Raw genomic sequence first — 19,328 nt, forward strand, 5'->3', positions numbered from 1 at the left:
TAATACGTTTCGAAATCCGTTATCTGCATGAGGTGCAAGATATCTATAATTTAGCGCAAGGAGGAAGGTGTCAATGGGGCATTACTCCGAATCGCTGCATAATTTTTGCCCTTTTTCGTTATTTGTTCCTTTCAAAATCAATCAGCGAAGCAGTGGCGGGTCGGAAGGCTCAGCTGGACGGTATTTATGGGGAGTGATTACAGGTTTCGAATGATTTAGGAAGACGGGAGAACGCCATCTTGCCGCCTGGTGATATACTGCCCGTCGACACGCCATCTGACAACTTCTAATCACAAATCAAAACTTAACAGTCCGATGGGCCTCAATGGCTCGGAAGAAGATTCGGAATATAACTAACTGTGACTATAATATCACTTATCGATTATTTGCTTGATACAGGGTGCCCCAGCTACACTTCCCCGCTCATTCCCAAAATATTTTACGACAGGGACATTACAAAGATACTGACTTGTGTTGAGTGCTGATAATAAAAATAAGGATAAGGATCAAAGTACATATAAGGTTTTCCTAATTTTTATTAAGTAGTATAAGGAAGGTAATGCTTAATTGTGTATTAAAGAACAACTTTGTCTTGAATGATAGTACTGAAAACACTTATTTCAGTAGTGAAAACCGTTTTTCTGTATCTGCGCTCTAACTCAAGTTATTTCCATATAAAGTTGATATTTATGACGTAATAACCGCCTACCGAGCATTTAGTACAATATTAAGATCAAGTAATTTTCGACTTTTAAATAGCACTGACAGAGTTTATCAAAAGTTGATAAAATTTCCCAATAGATTTGCAAAGTTTAAGATAAAATTTATAACACAATTTGGCCAAAAAAGTAGATAATTTTTGATTTTGTGGAAGATGTGTAAAAAATGTTTAAATATTTGTCAGGTTTCTGGTAACTGAAAGGGTTCTAGGATGAGAGGCAGTTGTGACGTCACGATTTTTTTCTTTTGAAGCAATTAATTCGCTTATTTCTCATCACAGGACATTTTGAAAAGAACTTTTTGTTATAGAACGGACGATATTTTCAATTTCCGTTAAATAAAACAAATAAAACACGTAAAATAAGTTGTCAAGACCTTTAATAAAGATAAGGATAAGCTTACAAAATTAAGCAAATGCTCTAAAAGTATGTTAACTAATTGCTTGACTTATCAAATTATAGACGGACGGTCAAGCAAAAATAAAAGCTGCAGCCTTATACAGAGCTTAATGTGTATTTTTTATAGAATTTTGTAATAATTTGTTCTTAAAAAAAACCTTTTTTTGCAAAATCAAGATGTTTGTTGCAAAAAAGTCTACATCAACACCTCAAAAATACTTGATACTTGTATACTTGTATTTTTTCTTTTGGAAACTAAGAACTTTTAAATTCTTAAATTTAAAGATGAAGATCCAATATGTGGCTGTGGCAATTTTTTAGGAGAATATTCCGTATTATTGTTTTCCTTCTGTGGAATTACGAACCGCTTCAGTCTCTATTCTATTAGGAATTTTTGATAATGAAGGCTTAAGTATTTCCCTGTTATCGGAAACGTTTAGCTTTATTTTTTATTGCCAGTTACATTTTTTTCTGTTTTTTTTAGCTCGTAGTTCATTTTGCATAATCATAGTTGCTTCCTCTTTTCTTATTTTTAATAAAGACACTCGACTTTTGTTCAAAATAATACAATATTTTTGTAATGATTTCGCAGACACATTCATCTTCAGATGAGAAATCTTTAGCTATATTCTACAATGGCATAATTAATAATTAACTGCAGAATATTTTAGTATGTATGTATCTTACTTCTTTTATGATACTCTTAAATCAGAAATTAAATTCAATTTACTTAAAGATCGTGATATTTAACAAGTTTTTAAACAGTTTTTTCAGTAAAACCTTTCACTACTAAGTAAATGCTTATTAGGAAATGTTTATTTTGATTAATGCCACCAAGGAGGTTAGATGGATATAACGATCTATATAATCTATATAACGCCCTAAACAGGGCGCTCAAAACTGTCGCCACAAATATTTTTGTTGGTCCTGTTGGTGTCCGCTCAACAGAGGTTTCACTGTAAATCAGAAGGTAGACTTATAGCTGAATAACACCCCTACGGGCTAAGCAAACCCCCTGAAAAATGCTCCTTTTAATTTGAATGGAAATGGTTTTTACACCACTTTTAGAGATTTTAAGGTTGTTCTTCTATCATGTTTTCTTGCCTATTCCATTATTAGTGTCTATAATCGGTTAGCTGCTCTTTACCACCAAATCATTCTTTAATTTTAATACATACAACCTTTTTTTTTCGTTACCTAATTTACCTAATTTAAATTTATACACGCTGCTATGATCAGCATTTTCTTCTAAACTGTGGAAGAACAAGTATGATGGATTCTTAGTATTAGAAAAGTTAGTAATTCGGCAAGCGGCTCCAAGAGGGCAATACAAGTTACACTCCCCACATTTTAAGAAACCCCTTCTGAATAAATGCCTGTCTACTGTGTCCCCTCTTCACTCTGGTTTCACTTCAAAGCGAATAAATCTTTCGCCTTTTACTAAAGATTTCCGTGGAGTGGAACAACTCAAATGAGTCTATGACAATTTTTCGATGCCCGGTTGGATCATCCGACTGGGCGATAAGCCAACCAAAAGCACTATAATTATTTTATTACTTTTTTTTACAAAAAGTCGCAAATAACGTTCTGTAACAATTATTTGTGGATAAATAGGTTTCCGGTACAAATGTCAAGAGTGATTAGCTAATTGGAATTAAGCGGCTCTTGCTGGTGGCAGGGCATGTGTGCATGTGTTTGGGGAGTATCAATCAGCAGGGCATCACCTGACCGAGTGCGTCCATACAAATTGCCTCATTTCGAGCCCGAACAACGGCCTGCAAGACAGACAGACACATTGGACATATTTATTGCGCGCCACGACTGCTGACTTATTCTTTCTGCTCCCCGTGTCCATATATTTATCCTGCAAGCAACACTCCGAGCCGATTACACTGCCCAGAAAAATCACTAGCTCCTAGCCTACACGACCAGAAAAGTCACTGTAGAAAAAATATAAAGTACACTTCTTTTTGCCTGAGGGAGAATTTGGGTGTTGGCACCATTTTTCGGTATTTCTTATTAACTCCGGCATCTGGTTTCGCTCTAAATCAATTTAGCTTCTGACAAATGCTAAGTGGTGCGTTTGCGTCCGATCACAGACTAATAAAATGTGCGATAAAGGACGTTGTTGGTTGGGCGTCCTCGTCTGGCCGATGCCGATTTTTGTTCGTTCTTCTTCTTCATTTTCGTAGGAAGCCGGCGACGAGAAAGTCGCGGAATGCCGGTCGGAGTACATTATGCAGTGCCCACTTCAGCCCAATTACAAGCGCGACATTCACCGGTGTCATCTTAAATAAGTCCACTCTCTGATACAGCACCACACCTTGCCACATACGTTCTGCTCTTTACTGCCCCTTTTTACCGCACGCATTGTTTGATAACCACCTGCAATACGCTGGCTAATATGAGCCGCGATCGGGGGCTCCAGCTCGAATTATATTGTTCGCATGTGAAGGCTACGTTATGTCTTTTTAGCCTACACGACAGCATTGCACTATCAATGCGAAACGTGTTGCTTCTATCTGCTATCAGGTTGTGCTTATTAATTAGTTTAAATACACGATTCGTTTAAATTAATGGAAATTAAATTGAAATCGAGCGAATTAATACTTACTTACCACTATAAATTATTTACCACACACGTAATTACGGATTTATAATGAGGACTTAATTGGGAATACGCGACCTGCACAATGCACGATCTCTATTTTTCTGAAAGTTTTCCATTTAATTAATAATAATTAACAAAAACCGATAACCTTTTCTCATTGAAATTGCAATGAAAGTCTCAGGTTTGCAATATTTTATTTTATTGCAATTGATTTATCGTCTTTTTTCACTTTCAAAATTTTGTTGGATGTGTTAGGACGTAATATCGTATCTGGATTGTTCTGCTTTGGTTGTTTTGAAAGAACTATTTTATTTTTTTTACAAAAAAATGTTTTTGGATTTTGGGATTTCAAATCCCAAAAACAATGAATCGAATCAACTGTAGATTGATTCCATCTTCAGTCATTCCAGGCAAAATACAACCAGACACCGAAATATCAAAATTATTTTAGGAATGTTAAGTTTCTTTCAAAATACTCCATTTGCTTTAAATTTAATGTATTTTGCCACTAAATATTTTTTGAGAGGGGATAATAACACACAAGATTTTTTTTGTCCCGTCCGTCATGCGTAAACAAAAAGTAAATTAATTGTCCAATAACTCCGTTTGCTTTATATTTAATGTATTTTGCGACTAAAGAGTTTTTGGGAGGGGATAATAACACACAAGATTTTTTTTGTCCCGTCCGTCATGCGTAAACAAAAAGTAAATTAATTGTCCAATAACTCCGTTTGCTTTATATTTAATGTATTTTGCGACTAAAGAGTTTTTGGGAGGGGATAATAACACACAAGATTTTTTTGTCCCGTCCGTCATGTGTAAACAAAAAGTAAAATAATCGTAAATCGTTATACATTGCCTTGTTCTTCAGTTTCGTGGCTTCAACAAGTTCCATCATTTTCTTCAAAAATAGATGTTGGAATTATTGCCTTTTAAATCAACAGAATTTTCAACAATAAAAATCTGAGTCCCGTTCGTCATCAATTTGTATTTCTTCTCTAAAAATGTGACTCTATTTGTACGTTGCAAACAATCTGACTAGTACTAAGTTCCTAAAAAGAAAAATTCGTTCCTAATGATACTCTTCGTAAAAAGTGAAAATAAAATTTGTGCAGCGTCCCGTCCGTTATAATGGAATGGCTGTCTTATTAAAGTTTTTGAAGGACTTTAGTTATATTATTGTCATTGTTTTTGAGGAAACAATATATGTAATTAAAGAGATGAGGCCTGCCAACATTGTTAAAAACCAAAATTCTTATTCGAGTCGAATTTCAAATAATTTTTGAATAAAGTCGGAAACTTGGTAGGTCATTCTGTTTGGGTTTCTACAAATCAAATGAACAAGCAATGAGTTTGTTTCAACACACGGAGAAAACAAGAAATTATTTGCACTCAATTATTCTGCAAACAATTTATGTTTTTCATAATTAATTACCCTCTTTTCTCTTAAATACTTTTTTGTGCTTATTCTTAAGCGTTTTTTATGTCTCGCCTTGCTATAATTTAATTTCATTTTACCAAAATCTAGTTTTTTTTAATTTGTTGTAATAGGTTGCAAAGACCGCCTACATGTTTGCGTGTTGTGTACAGCGAACATATCAATCCACCATTTTCTGGTGTGTAGATCTCAGTTGGAGAAGAGCAAGGCATTCAATAGCTCCAACCTGATTGACAGAACAACAGAGCAACAATCGGCGAATAAGAATCAAATATTTTATGTGTGCAGCGTGAAGCTCGGTTGGTTATTTATGTTCTGAAAGCTGGACCCCCGCCACTAAGATATACATAACAATAGCCTCGGTTGATTCCTCCAACGAAGCAAACCCAACCCTTCAACCAATACCCGAATCCGTCATTACTTCATCGTTTTACAATGTCGCGATTTTTTCTCCACATTCTTGATGCAACGAGCAAAAGCCTCGCACGGTGCATTATACATAATCGATACGAACGAACAGAAATAGTTTGCATAATTCTGCACTAAAAGTCCGACTGTTTTAGAGCCACACTCAGCGTAACTGTCGCTGTCAATCGTCTTTTGTCATAAGAATACAACCGACCTGATTACACGAACCTGCACTAACAGCAGCTCCAAACACATAAATACACATAAAATTTAATTAATGAAAACTATGAGCGATGTTTACACAGTCGTAAACTTAATAGATATGCTGGACGATCGCGGATCAAGCCTTATCTCTCCTCTCATTATTTCGCTAATCGTTGCGTTCGCCTATTTTAAGAGCAAGCCGACCGTTTGCAGGCAAATATTCGCGGACATCAATTAACATAACATACTTTTTATACGGCTTTATTTAAATTACACACCTAGGTTACTTATTAAAATTGTCAGAAATGTCCCTGGAAGAGAACGTTATCGCTATTGAAAGGAACTAACGCTCCGGACTCTTCAACGTCGTAGCTACCGACCACATTCCAAGTCTCCGTGAGATTATCTACTGAAACTGTCTCATCGCGAGACACAATAAACATCGGCAACATCTCGTCAGGATTGCCTTCTTCACCCGTGTCTTTACTGCTCGAAGCCACCACGGGATCTTTGTCCACCTCGCTCTTCAAGTGCTGCAGGATTATCACCTTCGGCGGAGCCGACCTGCAACATTATCATTACCCCAAATTCATTCATCAAAACCCAATCAATCAAATTGGAAAGTGTCGATGACACGATCACAGTTTTTCCTGCAATACAATATTGTGTGTACGAACCGGTCTTTTGCACTTGTAGGCTTCGATTCGTCGTCCTCGGAGCTTGCAGGATTAAATTCGGTGCAATCGTTCTGCTCGTCATAAATTCCTGCAACAAAGGTAGCAGCTTCCCGTCCACTTTTAAACATTGCTGAATGCTCGGTAACAAGATGAACCTTAAATTCTTTGGCAAAGTTGCTTTGGAAGGGCGACTCTGCACAGAACTTGCATTCGTAAATACACTTCCCTCGGTGTTTATTGGTCAACAGTACATGTTTTCTCAGATTTTCCTGCAATCAATTTTCAGTTCGATTGGTTTAATCAGAGGTTAGTTTACCAAAGTGTTGCATTTGTAGGCGCAGTGGGGGCAACTGTAGGGCTTGGAGCCGGTGTGTAGGCGGATATGTCTCTTCAAATGAGACATCGTCCTCGCCGAGAACGAGCACTTGGTGCAAGCATACTTCTTCGTCCCACTGTGGACGGTCAAGTGGCTGCAAAAACCGATTTGTGATAAAATTACGTATTCGATCAATTAAGAACAGCAGTAGCGGTTTCCGTTTTAAATTTATAGCCAGCATCGCATTTGGATCGAATACCATCGAGCTGAATAAATAAATTAAGCAAACACTTTGAACAGCGGCCGGTGTGGTTATGCTCGCATTAATTGACATTTTGGTGAGTCCGAGCTGTAATTAATGCCCTTATCTAACCCGAAATCGGAGCTGGAACTCATTGCTAAACACTGCTTGTCGCTGCTCACCATACTTTATTGGCGCAGGTATTTCAAAGGTAATGGAATATGTGGAACAAAACGCTCGTATTATCTTGGAAAAATCGGAACAAGGGCGGATTTTTCACATTTCAGCCGGGTTACTGCGCTGATGTCCCGTTGATGTCTCTCTTGTACTTACTGTTTTAACTGCTGTTTGGTCTTTCCGCGGTAGTCGCAAATGCTGCAAGAGAAGCTTTTCACGTCGGAATGCGTCCGGAAATGCTGCTTCAACTCGCCCATGCTGCGGGCGGCGAAAATACAGCCCGATTTCGGGCATTTGCATAATTTGCCCGAATGTGTGGTCATGTGCTGTTGCAGGATCGATCTGAAAATGGAGATCAATTAACTCGAGGCGTGTCACCGGCAAAAGTTTATAAATTATTGTTGTGGACTTAATTTACAAAGACTTGAAGTCACGTAATTGCAATGATTTCTGAGATAACATTTGCTTAAAGCCGGGGATTTTATTTATTGCACTTTTGAAATAATCACGTGCAATTCTGAGACTGCATTACTCAAATTGTGGGAATTTGCAGAGACAATTTAATTAAGTAGGTTTAACGACTGGGAACATTAAACAATTTTGACGTTAAACTTATTAGGTGACTCTAGAAACTGTTTTATTGCTGCATTTTTAATATTTATGTTGGGAATGCTATCGTGGTATACCTTCAAAACTTACGATTTATTTTTAATGAAAAGACGGTTAAATGAATCAAACACAAAATGTGAGGTTTCAATAAGAGCAAGTTGGGGTTTGTACTTGGTCAGGGTATTCAAATTGAAGGGTTGAAACGCTTTGTTACAGGTAGTTGTCCTATATTAAAAGATAACACTTCAAACAAACTGGTTTTAACAACTCGATAATAGCCGCTGTATAAAAGACTGTCAATTTCTTTCAAGTCACCCCACTTTTGCTGGTTTTCAGCTTTAATAAGAGCAGAATACAAAAAGCTTAGGATCATCTATTACGATGCGAATTGTGCATTAATTTAATTAAAAAAATTATTATAAAAGTCAAACATTATTTTCCCATTTCTTTTCTTGTTTAATTAATGTCTGGTTATTCAGAAAATTATTCTAAAATTTTCTTTGACAACCAAGTAAGTAGTGAATAAAAAGTGGCTGCACATAGGTATTAAAAAGCTCTCGATACAACGCAGATTTACGACTGCTATAACACGTAACTGTTTGCCAATAAGACACCATAAATGTAGAGTTATCATCAGTTTGGCTAATAAGTCAATTGATTTAATCGCTGACAGATGTGACCCACTTTTGTTTGACAAATAATTGTCGTACATAAATTTTAAGTCAACGATAATAAGATTTTTGTTTTGCAGGACTTAAGTCGTCCGTGTGTGTAATTTATGAGGCTGATAATTTAAGTCAATTTTCGAATTCAGATGTGATTGTGGCTCGCAATTTATCAGTTTTATGTAAAATCGGTGTTTAGAGAGATGCCTGGCTGGAAATCCAACCCTTAAATTATGATAGGATCCGTTCTCGTTTGTTAAGCTTATAAACAACTCGAGTTCGTATTTTAGCTTAATCCTTGGCTGATTCGTATAGCTGTTAAATATGCGACATATTTAATACCGAATTAATAATACCAATTAGCGACATAGCGGTGACATTTCAGTAATGGCCGTCCGCGGCCATCGCCTGATTCATTGGTCTTGTGACAAACCCACGGGGCTTATTAAACAAAAGTCAGCGTCGGTTATTTATATAATAATTTGTTATTAACGACATGAGATATGCGAGTGGTCAGGTGACAGAGTATGGGAGCCGGCCCACTACCGAGCAAGATTACCGGACCATAATGAGTGACTTATGATGGGGAGATGCTAAGTGTATTCAAGAACCTGTTTATAAATACGCACTGCGACAATATATGTGCATGGCGAGCTAAATGCACAATCCCCGGTATAAACAAGGCCGTATTCACCTTGTTATTTACCGAATGCATTCGAGAGGTATGCCAGAATCGACGAGATAACCCAAGTTCACGGTTACTGACTCATAGTGCATCTGCCAATGATCTCAATCCTAAAGTCACAACTATTCAAACAAAACCACGGTTTTGACTGTTTTCAACAAACACAACTATTTTAAAAAGCGCAAAATAAATCCAGATGAAACTTGTTGATACTTAAGTGCTTAGGGATCAACATGACGCTGACAAATTTTGGAAGCCACAGGTGAAAGGATTTATCATGATTGTCATTTTGTGTATATTTTCGATTCAAAATAAACTGGTTCTGGAGACAATAAAAACAAAAACCAATGGAAACAAAATTTAAACATTAACATGCTATCTTCTTTACCCATGCTTTTTAAAAACCTGACCTAATTCTTCGACTAAAAATTGTTAAAGGCACAGATAATGTAGTAGGTATTTACTATGAGATTCCTAAAACAAGTAAAGTTATAAAAATGTCTTTCTAGACACCTACAAATTGATAAAATAAAAATTCAATACAAATAAACTTTAACGTTCCACAATCCAACTTAAGAAATTACAGATTTTTTCATGTCCCTGTAGCTAGTACGAATATCTTACAGCGTAGTCCTGTTATTAAAATGTGCAGTTTGTTTAATAACATAGTGGACCAGGATGATATATTTAATGTTAATTTACAAATTTTTAAATGTATTGTCCTTCATTACTCGAGGACATTAAATAGCCCAGATTGAAATTGCATCTCTAGTGAGAAGGGAGTAACATTCAGCTCCTCTATTTGCAATCAATCTTTTGCTGTTTTAGTTGGCTTGTCATTGGGCTCGCCTGTTAGCCAACTTAATTCAATAATAATAATAAAACTTTATGGTGTACAAAGAACTTCTGTGATCTGTGGATTTTTAAGTTGCAGATATTTGTGTAATACGTATAAATAAGTAACAACAATAGTAATTCTATTTTCTGTCCCCCATTTCAATAATAGCTTGCACACTCAATAATTTATCTGATATTTCTGATTTTTGTTTTAATGTCAAAGTATTGTGTTCCCTCTTTGGAGCCACTGTATCAACTGAGCATTTCTGAAGCAATTTTCAAGAAGTTGCGATTTGTAAATAATGGGCAATAATGCGATTTCAGTTCGAATACAATGTATTTGAGCTTTGTGATAGGAATACACTAAATAAAGTACGAATAAAAAGGCGTTTTTAAATCTAATTATGTATTGTTCGTTTACCACTTTTGTGAGCTCACGCTCCACTTCCGAAAGTATTCGAAAATCTGATACCTCTCTGCAATTAGAAGACGCTCGTTCATAAATACCGCCATCAAATTGATCAAGATGAAAGCCCTCTTTCACCCCGATATCTATGTATAATATCTACCTATTTGAAATTAATAGAGTTTCGATTTGTAATAAAACGTTGCGTGTAGAGAGTGGGACAGAGACAAAACATGGATGTTCTGGCGGTCATGGCAAACTAGATTGATGAGAATGAAGTGAACAGTTGATTTCTACATAAATAACAGCAATACAATATCGCTTTGACAGATTTATACGCGGCAGAGATGCCGCCCCGTGTCCAGATTTTTGAGTAGAACGCCCATCAGCCGCCGTAAATTACGAATGAATCCGAGAGGAAATTACAGACAGATACCATTTGCCACGTTGCGACTCCCATCTATTAGATGCATCATTTTATTACTTGCTTGCTCTTCATTGCTAGTGCTGCGGTTCTTATTAATAATTATTAAAACCAGTAATAAAATACACCCCAGACAAGATTGATTTTTTTTCTAATATACCCATAGTATTTACGGTGATACCACTCGTAACAAGAAAAAGGGATTAAAGGAGGTGGCGGCGCGTAATAAACATTTCAGAATTAATGAATCGGTTCAATAGGTTAAGCATTCCGATATTAAGTTCAAAAATTTCACTAAATGAGAATCTCTCAGATTGCAAAACTGAGATCGCAAAATCCTCCTCTAGGTGCAATTTTTATGGTCGGTGCCTTTTATTCCACTTGTCGACCATAAGTTAACACGTCCATAAACTCGTAAGAATAATAGTCACAAAGACAACGTATCGTATATCTTTATAATCGAAAAGCATAATATAGCTTTATGACACTATAACCCCAATATTGACGCCCATTATAGCGTAACAATTGCTTTTTGCCTGCGTTTTTCATAAAAATCACCCAAAAATTACATGCAAATATGGATTGATATTATTACAAACGTTTTGGTTGTAAGTAATGACAACAAAGTCTACCACAGGCCCACTCATATGGATAGTTATCTTTATGGAAATTCACCCACTTTACAAGAAATCCTTGATTTACTAGATGTTGTATCAAGTAAAAACATGTTTGACACCGATACCTGATAAAATATGCGTGTAATTCTGACATTTACAGAAAGTGATATGATGTGAAGATTAAAAAGTCGCAACAAAGAAATTAAATTCTCGGGCCAAAATTGTTAAAACAGGAGCTGGGAAATCTTTTTTACAACTTGCAAGTATTGAAAGTCACTGTCTGATGTACCTACCTATTTCGTCTTTCATATACTCGCAAAATTTATCAAAAATTTCAAACAACAGATTATCTAGCTCAAACTTATTCTGAATATTCTTTAAATTAAGGAGAAAATTTTCCTTTCTCTTACCTTACTTTTCTGATATAAATGATCATGTTTTGACAATTTGGTTACATATTAAATAAATAATATAATTAATTTATTATAATTAATATAATAGATATTAAATAAATAAAAATAAAATAAAAAAATACACTAGAATTTGACTGAAAACTGAAAACTCTTTGCCTTTTAGGAAAAATAGTTGTTTACCTTGTTGGCTTTTAAATACGAGTTAAAAATACCGAATGTCATTGGGATTAATTTTCATTTTGCGCCTTGAGGGCCTGGAAGTTGTTGTTGGGCTTAATTTTTGCGTGAAATATAATTTTCCCAATTTCCCTTTTGGCGATAAATCACCGTACATATCATAAACTCGCCCAGTAATTATCAATAAGCAACGGCGCTCCGTCTCGTGCGTGCCCTTAATGTCTGGCCATTAACAATATTCGTGTTCGAGTCTGAAATGCAAAAACAATTTCAGGAAGCGTTCCATCCGTCCATAAATCCCGAAAAAGATTTATTCGCTAAAAATACGGAACAGACTTCGGCGGTGGTGATTTGCTAAACCGACGGATGATGACGGCGCTGACTGCTTTGCATGATCAGACCATTTCGGGTGTCATACCGACCAGATATATGATAATTGCACTCACAATGAATGGCCAAAGTTTCGCTGTATCGTTACGTCGAAGGAAACTATTAGTGGGAATGTCATACGAGAGCATTCGTCCAAGAAACTCCAAGCACGTCAAACTTCCAAATGACCCCGCTATCCGGTTCAGATCGATCCGAGACACTCCTTCGATTTTTCTTTAATTTCGAAAAGCATCAAAGACTTGTAGGCGTAGCATTAACGTTATTTATTGTCTTGTGGCTGATTAACTAATCGCCGCTTCGATGGACGCGATCATAAAATAAACAACTCGGCGGCCTTTTTCAGCGGTCATAATTCGATTCGGCTTAATTAATTTTAAGCGACTAATTACACGAAAATCGTCTTCCGGTAACGACCGGATTAATAACATCTCCGAGAAATTAAGGATAAAAATTAAAATGCAACACAAGGTTGCACATTTACATCCCAGGCCCCACATATAGTCACAATCTCCAATTTAAAAATTCGATTAAAAAGTCGACTAATCTAACCAGTTTTATCAGTCGTAATCAAAATAAGTCAATAAATCAAAATATATCGTCAAAGTTGTCAGCGAACTTGAACAGTTTTGGACTTTTTTGTCTGCGGAAAGTTTCAATCAACGAATTTATAAGCCGTAATTAAAACCGTGCTCAACACATTCACACACAAGGTCGGACACATCAGCTCACCCAACACACTGTATAAAGTATTTGCTCCACTCGTCGTCTTCAATAACTGGATTTTGACGAAATTGATTAAAATATAACGATCATGGAATTAATTTATTCCAATGGCTCCCAAACAGTAGTTCTGATCAACTGTAGCAGCTTCTTGGTCGTTCAAAACGAGATAAAAGTCAAATTTTTATGCCGCACTCTGATGAATTTATTCTTGATAGATTTTTAATTTAGTGCACATTAATTTTTTTACGATATTTGTTTCGAAATGCCAAAATATTATTTTCTATTCATTGTTTAAATGAGAGAAACTGTGTTGTTGATGGGCCTATTAATTAGCGCCAAGGTTGATTTTTGCCAATTTGCAAAACCCATGTAAGCCCACACCCGTCCAAACAGCCACCTCTCGTATCAAGATCTCGTTTTCCGCTTTTCACTTTCCCCACCGGGCTTTATCTTTGCCAAATCGCAGGTGTGAGCCCATCGGAAAGAATGTGCGAAACAATAAGCTTGGGTCAGTTAATTACTGTACGCGTTATCGCTTCCTGGTGTTTCGTGTGGGTGAGGTCCAGGTCGCGGAGGCGTCCTCCGAGTAATTACTATTTATCACGTCACGGTGGCGGTGCATGAGTAAAAGAAAAGAAGTGAAGGTGGAGGGACCCTCAGTACCGCCGCTATATCGAATCATGCCAATCTCGCGCTGGTCGGATTTTTAAGCCGGGACCCGGGATTTATTGCATACTTTTAAGCCTCTGGCGGCCGTAAATTTGAAGTCTCCTTTTTGCGGCGTCACCCCGTGATGCATGGATGGACCGAGCGCTAATGGTCCCCCCGCACTTGCCGCCCCTTCGTCTTCAACACACGTCACCGACACCTCCGATGCAAATCGATTGATAACGACGACGAATTATCTACCCGAAGGGGATATCCGACACCGGATAACTGTTTTAAAACCCACTCCGGCGACGCACTTCTTAATTTCAAAACGAAAACGGCACACTCAAACCGAGGCGCATAATTTGAGGCTGCAGGGGAAACTAAGGAATCCCATTTATTTTTAATTTGAACTACCAGTGGAGGGCAAAAATAAACCGGAATTTGTTTATAACTTTTTATTAAAACTAAACTCTACTTAAACTACTTTTTCACAAAGTCTCCTCTACCTCCATGCATTTATGACATCTCTTTGGTAACTTCGTAAGGTACTACGAAGAAGGTATTCTGAATAAAAATTTTTTGGTCGAGTGCATAGCTAGGTATGCACTATCATTTTTTTAAGCTCATCGTCATCGTGAAATCTTATGTTCCCCAGCGTCAACGTGACATATTAGAGCTATAAGGGGTGTCTTCCATTGCAATTATTCATGATCTCTGTGGTCAAATGGGCCGTGTGTGGTCGGGCGTTTTTTTGGGAAAGATCCCATCGTTTCGACCGAAATTAGGGCTTGATATTCTCAGATTTCATTTAATTAGAATAGTAAAGGAAATAAATTGCATGCTTTTTATCAAAAAATACGTGTAAATAACCTCTTGGACTTCCCAAAATACTGAGGCCAATTTTTTCGCTTTTTATTGGTTTTGGTCAAGCACCAACAGCTTGATTTTTTGGGTTATCAGAGAGTCAAATGGTGGATTCAGGATTCATCACACGTAACAGTGAGTTCAAAAAACTTCAAAATAACAGCTTCTCTCTCATTCAAAACGATTAAGAAACTGAGACTCTGAGAACTGAGAGTCTCATCAGTTCCTTCATGCCTAAAGTATCGAAAGGTATTTGTCCTGTTTTCCCATCTGTCCTAAAATACCATCGTCGACGTAGTCATAATACCATTTCAGAGACGTTGACACAAAATGTAGAATTTTTTTACGAAATCTTTGCATAAAACAACAAACATTTAAGCATCGTTTGTTTCAGAATCACTTTAGAAATAATAAATAGTATATTACGATTACTGTTTCACCAAGACAAGAAATGTTGACTTGACGCGCTATTCTTGTCTTGAATTCAAGACAAGATAAAGATTTGTTCTTGTTTTGACTACTTCTTGAATACTCAATTCTTGTCTTGATGACAAGGATGTTGATATTTTTTGATCTTGAAAACCTTTTCTGCATTCACTCGTCTACCAACTTATCTGCAGTTAGCATTAGGTACTGTTTTACGTAGAAATTGACAGATTCTTTATCGTCAAAAAAAAACGAGTGGCGACAATGTGGGTCACAAGACAAGCAAGATATTACGATAAATCCAACGGTATTGCGTTAATTGTTAACATAAATTGTAAGATTTATACTAAATGAGTGGAAAAAAAAACAATGACAATTAGTAAATTTGCGAAAATTTATAAAATAGTAGATTGTTTGACAAGTTAAGAAAAGTGATGGTTTTCTAGTGAGTGAAAACAGATTGATTGAGCGTAGAAATTGTAAAGTTATCCGTGTTAAGCATTTGTTTCCCTAGTGATTAAACATCACAGTCAAGTAAACAAATAATTTTCGAAAAAGCTTTCGAGTAAAATGAATCAAAGTGAAAATAATAAAGATTCTGCAATTGGTAGCAGAAGCGGAGTCTAGGCAAAATCTAAGGCAAAATACAAAAAAATTTACCAACAGTTATGTAAATCAAGAAATGAAAAGAGTGTGGAAGGAGCAAATGAAAATATTCTAATTACGTACTTTTCTGAAAAGGTTCGTTTCATTTATGGAATTTATGAATAAAAAAAAAAGTGTTGGCAACAAGAAGTCCCACTTTTTGAAATCTAACCTTTTGTTTAAGAAAAATATAACTGATGATAAAAATTTTCGAGAAAAAAAATATGAGTAGATACTAAGGGTAAATGTATAAATGAAAATATTAGATAAACAGTTAATATCAGTTCAAACGCATCCAAATTCCTGATCAAAATACGTTTCATTTTAGATATCAGTGATACGTGCATCACGATGGGGGTGCTGTAAAATGTAAAATTTTGAAATGAGATATTTTTTTAAAAATCGCGATGTAATTCTAAAACCTTCTGAGAATTTTTTTAACATCTTTTCCGCTAAACAATGTTAATTTTCGAGCAATGCAAAATGGTGTAAGTATAAATTCAGCATTCAGCGGACTTACGAGCTGGTAAAGTAGAATACTGTCTATAGTGATATAATAAGTCATAGGTTTCATGGTTTTTGACTTAAAATCATAAATTGTAAAAAATATTAGAAGAATTATAACAGGTGTCAGTACAAAATTAAATTAATTACGTTTCTTTTTTTTTGCCAATGTACAGTAAAAATACGAGAGCAGTTTTAATCCGCAATTAATGTTTATGTTTTATTATATTATTATATGTCTATGTTTTATTTCGTAGACCATCTTCCGCAGTAGGTATCTCGGAAAAAGAGATGGGTACTCCCGATTTTTTGTAAAATAATAGAAAAAATATAATAGAAGAAAATATAGTCAGTGCATTATTTAAATCAGAAAAAAACTAATCAAAAAACAAAATTTTTTAATTGGTGCTTTACAATAGCCGTTTTAAGTGACGTTTTTGAAACTGCTTCAGGATACATTCTTTTAGTCCCAAGAGTCCACCACAGGACCAAATGTATTTTATTTTCTCTTAACCATTTATTGTTGGTGAAAAATAATTTTCAGGGTAGTAGATTTTTTTCAGTTTTTTTTTCAATTAAATAAAGCAACGACTACATTTTAATTAAAGATTTTCTCCCCTGTAGGCTTAGCCCGAGTAATATCGAAAATGTTATTTAAAGCGAGTTTAAACACTAAGAAAGATAGCTAAAATTCGACGCTTGAAGGACGACCCTAATTCATGTCCTCTACTACTATTAAGACAGAAGCATGGTACTTCGTTTAAATTTTATTCAGTTTACGAGTATTTTCTTTACTTCGTATTCGTAGTTGCAAAAATCGGACCGTTTTAGAAATTTTTTGAGCTAGGGACAATGCATGCATTAGAGTTTTTTGCGCAAGCCGAGTTGAATTTGCAAAGTTTGGTGGTGCGAAGTGCTGATGTGTAAGCCAAAGTCGTGAAGACTCCACTCTGTTTTGCAGTGGAAATAATTTCGAAGTTATTAAAACAAATGTTATCGAGGACAGCATCGTGCAGCTTCCAGGAGCCGATATTCCCATCCAGCGACGTCGGCCTCTCATTCCAGGCCCGGTTTGTGTCTGAATACGCTTATGAAACGTTATGTTTTATGGAAGTCATTTGTGTTAGCAAGTGCACGACGGCTCTGAGGTCGTCTAATCCGAGTGAGACGCCCACATGGTAATTTATAAGACGTGGAAAGAGACGAAACGATAGGGATGCCGGCTTTTTAACTCGCGACTATTTATCTGCAAAGCTACACAACGCGCTTCGTTCACCGCTTACCTGCCGTAATAACCACACTACAAATTTATTGTAAATGAAACAGTATCTAAAAGGTATTTATATCTCTTATTATATTTCTTTCTCATTATGAGTATATCTCAGTTAACGCTGCTAGTCGGACGCCTCGCATTTTAGCCATTATGGCCTGGTTAATTACAGCACGAAAATGATTTTTTATTATTTTCGCCGAACATAAAAATACATCATCAGGGTGAATTGCAGGCGAGTGACACGAAATTTCCTGCAAGGTGCGTTGGCTGATGCAGGTGGTAGTAAGGGGCCGCTGCCTCCTACTTCTCTAAATCAGCGACGGCTTGATATGATTGCAAATACATAGGGCAACTTTACAAAAACACCAATAAATTATGCTATCGAATAAACGATCGAAGAAAAATCTCAATTAAACTCCGTCGATTAATTATGAGCCAAGTTCCGGCTGAGATCGCATCAGAGATGATTTACAGAATCCCGGAGCGGAGCAGCCCGAGTCACTCGCATAAACAGAATGATTAACTGGTTGTCAAACTAAAGAAATAAACGTAATTTATAGGGACTGGAAAAAACTTCACAAACTTATCAATATCTTGGCGTTAATAACGGCCTCTAATGACGGCAACGTATGTCTTGTGACCCAAACACGCGATGCGAACTGAACAGGTAACCATCACTGTGAGGAGAACAATCTGTAATTCTGCAAACTGGGAATGAAGAAAAGGATAACACTTCTTCAGGCTTTTTCTCTTCATACTTCTGAAGTATCCCGTTTTCAAAAAACATAAAATCACTTCTCAATGTCTTTTTTTAAATATTAATTATTCGTCAATTTAATCTATTACGAAAATAAAAAAAAATGTTGTATACCATTTTATTTAATGATAATTTCTACAAGCAAAAGTCCTGCTAGAAGCGGTTTCAAAAACAGACAATTTTAGCTTCAAATCCTGTCGAAAGAACTAGGACACTCTCCTCACTATGAATTTTTTTTAAAAGATAACGTCCTGAATTCGTCCGTAAATGAAAATAAAAACAATGAGGTCCTTTATAAAATATAATTATAGCTTAGTAACCGCTACTTTTATTTGATGATTGTGAGTGTTAAAATTTCGTAACAAATCTATCGTTTTGAAGACAAATTAGTAGAGTAGCTATCTAGTAGGTACATCTATCTAAGTTAATTTTTTTTATAAATGTGCAGACTTTGCTATCATACTGTTCCTTGTATTTGGTCGTAGAGATATGGTAATTATGGATATTAACGTAGTTATTATAACTGGTTCGAATTGAATTAGAGTGTTTGGTCGTGAAATAATATCAATTAAGTCGAATTTAGCAAATTAAATTTGGGCTAATGATCGCCGTTTTCAATTAATTAAATTTAGGAAAAAAGAAAATGAGAGCGGGGCAGTCGCGCGCGCCCCCAATTATTGTTGGGAACAAACGCAAACGAAACAAATTTTCCAGTCGACTTGGTGCCAGCGTTAAAAATATGGCTAATTGGTATAAACGGTCGTTTACGTTAATTATATTCGTAAGTAAGGATCGGCCTGATCGCATATTATCGCATCCATATTTCGCATGATGATGGTGGTGCGCATTCTGTTGCCAACGTGAGCTTTAAAATTTTCGTCGTATAATCATAAATTCTGCATTTAATCTGATTGGATTAAGACGCCTCAAAAAAGATGTGTCTGTAAATCGACGGTAATTTATTGGTAATTATTTTGATACTCGGGGAGAGAAGCTATTACCGTGACTCATGCCTATATAAGACAATGTTTACCGCTCTCTCACAGTTCTCATTATGCATAAGTAGTTTATT

General features: G+C 36.0%; 1 protein-coding gene and 1 non-coding gene across 2 annotated transcripts in view; one reads left to right on the forward strand and one right to left on the reverse strand.

Annotated features, from left to right (window-relative positions):
* The first annotated feature begins 2,514 nt into the window (after positions 1-2,514).
* On the forward strand, positions 2,515-2,634 carry LOC135265533 (U5 spliceosomal RNA). The gene has a single exon (XR_010333274.1). It is a non-coding gene; the product is annotated as a U5 spliceosomal RNA (small nuclear RNA).
* Positions 2,635-6,024: 3,390 nt separating this feature from the next.
* LOC654891 (uncharacterized protein) overlaps positions 6,025-19,328 on the reverse strand; it is a 30,552-nt gene continuing 17,248 nt past the window's right edge. The window contains exons 3-6 of the mRNA XM_008199404.3: positions 7,347-7,532; positions 6,773-6,926; positions 6,457-6,725; positions 6,025-6,343 (exon numbers count right to left, since the gene is read on the reverse strand). Of these exons, the coding sequence (XP_008197626.2) occupies positions 6,079-6,343; positions 6,457-6,725; positions 6,773-6,926; positions 7,347-7,532 (874 nt within the window). The 3' untranslated portion in view covers positions 6,025-6,078. The remainder of the gene's footprint in view (positions 6,344-6,456; positions 6,726-6,772; positions 6,927-7,346; positions 7,533-19,328) is intronic.

Source organism: Tribolium castaneum, chromosome 2, assembly GCF_031307605.1.
Source record: "Tribolium castaneum strain GA2 chromosome 2, icTriCast1.1, whole genome shotgun sequence".
In the NCBI taxonomy this organism is placed as follows: domain Eukaryota; kingdom Metazoa; phylum Arthropoda; class Insecta; order Coleoptera; family Tenebrionidae; genus Tribolium; species Tribolium castaneum.